Source organism: Triticum aestivum, chromosome 6A, assembly GCF_018294505.1.
Source record: "Triticum aestivum cultivar Chinese Spring chromosome 6A, IWGSC CS RefSeq v2.1, whole genome shotgun sequence".
Taxonomy (NCBI): domain Eukaryota; kingdom Viridiplantae; phylum Streptophyta; class Magnoliopsida; order Poales; family Poaceae; genus Triticum; species Triticum aestivum.
This window is the reverse complement of record NC_057809.1, coordinates 361129764-361137540: the sequence shown is the minus strand read 5'-3', so window position 1 is coordinate 361137540 and position 7777 is coordinate 361129764. Positions and strand designations below refer to the sequence as shown.

Genomic DNA, 7777 nt, shown 5'->3' with positions numbered 1-7777 from the left:
AGTCACAACGGTGGCGACGCAGACGGTAAGACTGGAGAAGAATCCGAAGGTAAGCCGACAAACATCCCCCCACAGTCGTAACGGTTGTGGCTGGAGTGGAAACCGATGAGGTTGCTCAAGCAAGGTGGTAGCCCTTTGTGCCGATGTCGATGTAGCCGAGAGCGTAGAGTGGTCCAGCCATGGTTGAGGCAGCCGTGCGAGGGACGCCGTGGTCGATGTCGAGTCGGGGTGACCGGTGTCGAGGTAGTTGTCGTGGACCGGAAAGAAGAGCAGCGGCGGCGGCGGCTAGGTTAGGAGTGCGGCGACGGTGCTTGAAGTAGGCGAGGAAGAGCTTGAAAGCATGACGAAGACCGGTACGAACGGTGGTGTTCCCGCGCCTAGGGAGGCAGCGCGACACATACCACGTAGAAGTCGACGCACGGGGATGGCGGAGTAGACCGCATGCCACGGCACTACGTCATGATGAGGCGACGCAGCGGCAGCGCGATGGTCGATGCAGCCACGGAGACGACCTGAAGCGGACGGCCTCGAGGCGGTGGTGGACCGCGGCCCGCGACACTACGGCCCAAAGGGCGACGCAGCGGCAGCACGCGGGTCGGTGCAGCCGCGAGAAGAACCACAAGATGAGGACGCTACTGTCCGATGAGACGACGCAGCGGCAATCCGGTGCTCAATCGGTGGAGAGGCGCGCATACGCGACGAAGATATTCACACAAGATCCTGCAAAGGACGAGGCACCCGGCCAGACGTGGCATGTCATGCAACGGGCTGGACACATATGCAGAAACACCAGCGTGAGACGCATGATGTACCATCAGCCAAGGCATGCATGCACACACACACACACACACGTGTTATCCAGGCCATGTGATGTGAATCAACTTGGCCTGCTTACCCTGCGCGGGCGGCCGCCAACATAGGCGCGCGAGCAACAACCCATGTCCGCGCGGGGCGCGTGAGTAGCCGCGGGGATCGAGGCCACCGGCACCCGGCCAAAGCCAAACCGCACGAGCGGCCACCACACCAGCGCACGGACGCATAGCTGCTTAGGCGCGGTGCAGCAACCAAACCAGATGGATACAGACCAAGGCGATCTGAACGGACCACGGCGATGACCTGGCAAGCACGATGTGTAGATGGATACACGGGTGACGGTACGTCCTCCAGGGTGTCGTGTGCGTGCCAGATCGCACAGCTGGAGAGGTTGGTGTTGTCGATGTCGAAGTGAGGCGCGTGAGGGTCGACGGGCGGCGGTGGGCGACGCAAACCGATCTATAGATCGGAAAACCAAAAAAGAACACCGATCAAACGACCGGCGAGAGAAAAAACCCGGATCAATTGATCGGGAAAAAGACTCTCTAGGGCAGCCGATCAACGCGATCGGCGGACGAACCCTAGGTATGGGCGGCTTGGCCCCCGGTGGCGATCATGGAGATCGACCGCCCCGGGGGCGGCGCGGTGTGGAAGCGGCGACGGCTAGCGCTGTGGATCGAGGTTAGGCTGATACCATGTTAGAAGGGATAGAGAGTGATTGGTGAAATTGTTGATATATTGCTTGAGCCTCGTGGGCATATATACATGCAGGGGCGGGCCCAGTACAATTCATGGGTATTCTTTTTTTTTTGCGGGTGCATTCATGGGTATTCACTTCAATACCCATTATTTTGGCCAAAATATTATGTATATATAGTGTGTACCATGTACTGTATGAAATAAAAACGAGATATAGACAGAATAGCAGATTGTATCGCTTCCAGCCGAAGGATTAGCCAGCCCACCTCGTGCTTCTCTCCCTTTCACGCTCCAACATGGCCTAGTGGCCCAAATCTCTTTTCATCTAGTAGGTCAGTCCCAGCCCAATTCAAAATTATATAGTGGTCGTGGGCGCAATCAGACGCAGCCCTGATCGATCATCGATCGGATGAACCGCTCCGCCCACACTCCCAGTTCTCATCGCTAGAAAAAGCACCATGGTCCACAGCCGCACGGCGGCAGGAGCATCGGCGCGTAGTGGCGGGCTGACACGCGACCGCGACGCACATGCATCCAGGGTGTGAGATTGAGTCGAGGCATCAATCTCGTTTGTCAGTTGACACATCAATCTTTTCAGATACGTTTTCTATTCTTTTTCTCAGATGTGCATTATGGCCTTTTAGATTAATTCTTAGATCCCCTAAAAAAGGTTATTCTTGGATGGTTGCCCAGATTCATTTTTATGGAGGTGCTACAGAGTCGTTTGTTGGGCAAATATTTTTTTGTTTTGGATGTTTTGAAGAAGTTGGCATTAGTAGTACTGGATGTGAATTTATTTTGATGTACCGGCACTAGTACTAGTACCGATTGTACTCTGCATTGTTGTTAGATGTTACCACTTCATATGTTTAGTAATTAGTACTTTCATACATTCAACAATTCCAAGTTTTGATCCTAGATCAATAAGATGAATCTATGATGCTATTCCAATTTCCATGTTTTATCTTTTATATATTATACAATTTGTATAAAATGATGCCATCATCATTTATACATGCCAAAAACAAGTTGTCAAAAAACTGTAAGCTCTTAAGATTTTGAATACACACTCTTAAAATCCTGGGCCCGCCCCTGTATACATGAGTACATGATCATCTTGGAGTACAAGGCAAGGTAGAATAAATCTTACGCTATCCTATGTTCCCTAAATAAACATTATACTCAACAGTATGGATCTGGCCTAGGATCATGACTGGTCATGTTGTAAACTTAAACTTTTCATAAAAGCATTGGAGCATGCAGGAACTTAGTGTGGTATAAGGAATTTGCAAAGTTTGGATATACACCTTCAGTTCATCATCACAATTTTGTGGCAGATGATAGTATTGAACCAAAGATTCTCTTATAATTTCATACATAGATAAAAAGATTCAGCAACATGAGTGGCATCTATGATTGATTTTAGTGAGAGAATTTGAATAATACGATCTTCCATGTGTTTAACAGCTGCTGAATGACTGCAGAAGAAGATTTTTTGCCTTTCTTTTGGCACTTCCATTATTATTTTATTATTATCTGTATTTGGTTTTTCATTGGAGTAGCATAGAGTAACAGAACATTTTCCAATGTATTAATGCAGGTGGTGTCCAATCTTTCTGCCACCACTCGACCTTTGTTCTATGTGGAGTCTTGGGCATGCTTTCCGAGGGAAAGAGAACGGCTGTTTAGACTGATCGATAGCAGTAAGGTTGCTTACTATTACTTTACTATAAAAGGCAGTCCTTCGGCATATTCATTATGAAGTAGCTGCCATATTTTTGAGTTTTACTTTGTTTATGACCCATGTAAAGTATTCTCATATTAGAAAAAAATGTTTCCCAGTTTGATAACAGGTGTCCTTGTAACATGTTGTAAAGCTTTAGATTTACTCATTCTAGGAGTGTTGGATATTTAACAAGATTCCACAGATGTCATCTAAAATGAATATTTGCCTTACCTGTTTATTGTTTTCATGTGCTGACTGCTGACTATATGCAGAGAAATGGGGTCTTATTTATTAGTGGTGATGTTCATTTTGGAGAAATCGCTCGTTTTGACTGCGGTGTTCAATATCCATTGTATGATATTACCTCGAGTGGTCTTACTCAGTCTGTCGAGAATTCTGTACCAGCAATATTTCAATCTGTTATGAGACTTCTGGCTTGGCTGACACCAACCCCCATGCGAGTCTTCAGCCCTAACTGCCGTCACAAATCATGCTCATATGGTAAGCTTTCATTTCCTTAGAATGTCATGACAGCATATACCCCCCTAAGTAACAATTGCCGTAGAACGTGTTTGAAGTTTTGGCTTACCGAATTGCCTTGCTTCTATCATATTACAATATGAAGGTTCTTTTCGGTTGCTGGTGTAGTTGTAATCTGTTCCCCCTTCTGCATATTTAGTACTTGTAGCTTCACAAGTTTTTTTCTTCTAAATGCTGCAGTTTAATGCTATTACCATGAAATTGTGAACATAGCATTACGAATTTTCAGCCCGTATTTGATTTATTTTCTGCTGTGGTTTGAGTTGTTCTTGTAGTCCTTCACCGGTTGGTCCTTTTGTTGTTGTATGTATCAGGTCAGCCAAATTTTGGAGCAATCGAAATAGATTGGAATGCAGTAACTCCACGGGTTAAAATTGAACTAAGAGATTTACAGGGCAATTCTGTTGATGGTGTGGAGTTCCCTATATCTGAGCTGAAGCCATCAAATGCACATGCAAACAAAAAAGAAGGGCATTCTTTTGAAGCACATTGTAGTCTCGAAACAGAGCTTCCATGGCTGCTACGGTACCGCCTTGCGATGCTATTCTTTGGCACCATTGCCGGTATGCTACTAACATCGATCTCAACATTTCAAACCACGAATTCTTGCTTTCATCACATTGCAGCACTTGTCTAGTTGTATGTCTTGATGGATTCCATATGCTACCTGCAGTTTTTGTCGTTGCTTTGGTGCTTGTCGGAATCGCTTGCTGTTCAGCTACTAAAATGTTTACTAGGAAGTGCAAGATGGCATAGCTACACATGACAGTGGACAAGAGCAGAGACTTTTCGATCTGACTAGTGTTGGACACTGACCAGGTGAGCAGGGATGTTGATTGGCCAAGGATCAACATGACACTTACTTGATTGTGAATATGGCACGCTGTGAGCACATACTGGAAAGTGTAACGAAGCTGTGACGAGTCTTCATATAGGTGGAGAAATGATGCCATGGAAATCCGTTTGGTTGGCAATGAATGAACAAATATACGGGTTTATTTGTTTGTTTTCTATGCATTTTTGTTAGGACCTCTTAACCAGCGAACGTCAGCTGGGAAGGATGACAATTGCAAACGATTTGCGTGGCAGTTTATGTTGGCAGAGGATGACAAGTTTAGTTGGCAAGTATGACAAATCTGCCCCAATTCATTTTTTGCCAGGATTTGCCGTGCTTACAAACTAAAACTGTCATCCTCGCGACAATATAAATTGTCATAAAAAACATATGATTTGTCATTCTCTCCAGCGAACATCAGCCGAGTAGATTTGATGGATAGGCTGTTGCCGTCTTCCACATTCTCATGGAAAGAAGTTGTGTGTCCTAAGCCTTTTTTGCCTGTGCAATGTATCTTGTGTTGGTCTGTTTGCATTTTCCGTGGTGTCTCCGCTATGTTGTCAGTTGGTTTTTGTACGTTGCGAAGACAAAGAGACATTGCACATTCATGATATGATGTGATTCCTCTAGCTAGAGTCGTGGCGGTGAAGATTTCAGGTCATCTCGAAATTGCGTGTCCAAGTTTCATCTCAGAGTTGCCCACTTGCCCATCCTTGTTTTGCTCCCGACAAGTCCCAGCTGGAAGTCACTAGGCGGTCCCACTCCCCGCCATCCCGTGCATAAAACTGCCACGACATCAGGCAGCACAGCAGCAAGGAGAGGATGGCGGGGATCCCGGTGATCGACCTGCAGCTCGCCGACGCGGCGCCGGAGGAGGCCGCGCGGCTGCGGGACGCGGCCTAGCGCCTGGGCTGCTTCCGGACAGGTCACGGCGTGCCGCGCGCGCTCCAGGACGACATGAAGGCCGCCTGTGAGAGGGAGAATGAATGGGCAATCGCACCTTAGGTGCTGCCGATGGCGTAGCTCTCATTATATACGAGTGTACATGTTACAACAGGGGCGCGGAGCGCCGTGGGTGGCGACGTGCATGAGATCGTGGGATCATGCAGTCGTGCATGTAGAGGAGAGGAGGAGGGAGAGAGGAGTTTGAGTGGCTAACACCCCGCCGCAGTTTGAGCGTCCGGCGGACGGATGCACAAGCTGGACCTGAACTCCTCGAAGGCCGGCGTCGGGAGCCCCTTGGTGAGCATGTCGGCGAACTGCTGTGTGGTTGGGACATAAAGAACACGGAGTTCGCCAAGAGCAACCTTTTCGCGGAAGAAGTGTATGTCCAACTCGATGTGCTTCGTCCGACGATGATGGACGGATTGGCGGCCATGTAGACGGAGGAAATGTTGTCGCAGAAGACCATGCTGGCTTTGGGCAGCGGAACGACGAGCTCGACGAGGAGTTGACGTAGCCAGCAACACTCGGCGACGGCGTTGGTGACGGCTCGGTACTCTGCTTCGGCGCTGGAGCGGGACACCGTGGCTTGCCGCTTGGAGGACCAGGACACTAGCGAGTCACCCAAGAACACGACGTAGCCGGAGGTGGAGCGACGGGTGTCGGGGCAGCCCGCCCAGTCCGCGTCCGAGTACGCGGTCATGGCGAGTGAGGCACCGCGACGGAGATGGAGCCCATGGCTTGCGGTGCCGTGAAGATAATGCAAGATACGCTTGGCGAGAGTCATGTGAGGCACCAGTGGGTCGTGCATGGCCAGGCAACATTGCTGGACAGCGTAGGCGATGTCGGGGCACGTCATCGTCATGTACTGGAGAGCACCGACGAGGCTGCGATACTCGGAGGCATCAGCGACTGGGGAGCCCGCGGTGACCGATAGCTTGGAGCGTGTGTCGACGCGCGTCGAAGCCGGCTTGCACTCGCGCATGTTGGCGTGGTCGAGCAGCTCGTCGGCGTACTTGTGTTGAGAAAGGAAGAAGCCGTCCATCGTGCGGGTGGCCGCGATCCCCAAGAAGTAATGGAGGGGACCGAGATCCTTCATCGAGAACTCGGCGGAGAGGAGTCGTTGGAGGTGTTGGAGCAGCGATGACGACAATGCAGCAAGGACGATGTCATCCATGTACAGTAGCAAATAGGCGGTGCCAACGTCGTTGTGGAGGATGAACAGCGACGGGTCAGCACGCGAGTTGACGAAGCCGATCGAGCGGGCGTAAGCGGCGAACCGGGCGAACCAGGCACGCGGAGCTTGTTTGAGGCCGTAGAGAGATTTGTCGAGAAGGCACACATGATCAGGGTGGGCCTCGTCGACAAACCCAGCAGGTTGCTGGCAGTACACTTGCTCGGAGAGGCGGCCGTGTAAGAAGGCGTTGTTGACGTCGGGGCGTTGAGAGAAGCCGCGGACGACCCATCTCGCCTTGTACCGCTCGAGGGTGCCGTCGGCCTTGAGCTTGTGGCGAAACACCCATTTGCCGGTCACAATATTGGCGTGGCGAGGACGAGGAACGAGGCGCCAGGTCTTTATAACACCCTCGATGCGACTATAGCTCCCACGTGTCCAGGCACGACTTAGAGCCATAATCGCATTGAAGGCATATGTCGCAAGGTAGGCAACCATCACAACATCCCATGTAATATATATATATGATAAAAGGGGAGATAACATAGTTGGCTTACACTCGCCACGTCAATCAAGTACATAAATAACATTACATCATCCAAACACTCATGGCCCGACTACGGCGCCAAAATAAAAGATAACCCAACACGCGACACGGTCCCGATCACCCCTAACTGGGCACCACTACTGATCATCAGGGAAAGAAACATAGTATCGTTGAGAGTCCTCGTCGAACTCCCACTTGATCTCAAGCGCGTCACCTAGAGCGGAATCATCAGGCCCTACATCTGGTGTAATAGTAATCTGTGAGCCACAGGGACTCAGCAATCTCGCACCCTCGCGATCAAGACTATTTAAGCTTATAGGTAAGGCAATGTAAAAAATGTGGAGCTGCAGCAAGCGACTAGCATATATGGTGGCTATCCTGTTCGCCGAAGAGAGCGAGAAGAGGAGGCAAGGCGCGATCAAGAAACTAGAGGACAACCTGCGCAAGCATTACTCCAACAACGTGTTCACTTCCCGGACTCCGCCGAGAAGAGACCATCAC

The 7777-nt window shown here is 49.9% G+C and overlaps 1 protein-coding gene across 2 annotated transcripts in view; it reads left to right on the top strand.

Moving 5' to 3' along the window:
* The window catches only part of LOC123127551 (alkaline phosphatase D), a 12334-nt gene extending 7539 nt beyond the window's left edge, over positions 1–4795 (top strand). The window contains exons 6-9 of one of the 2 annotated variants that reach the window (XM_044547285.1): positions 3113–3220; positions 3511–3739; positions 4093–4341; positions 4452–4795. In XM_044547285.1, the coding sequence (XP_044403220.1) occupies positions 3113–3220; positions 3511–3739; positions 4093–4341; positions 4452–4534 (669 nt within the window). In that variant the 3' untranslated portion in view covers positions 4535–4795. Of the gene's footprint in view, positions 1–3112; positions 3221–3510; positions 3740–4092; positions 4342–4451 lie in introns of those variants that run through there. The other variant, XR_006462598.1, reaches the window with a different exon arrangement.
* Positions 4796–7777: the final 2982 nt, after the last annotated feature.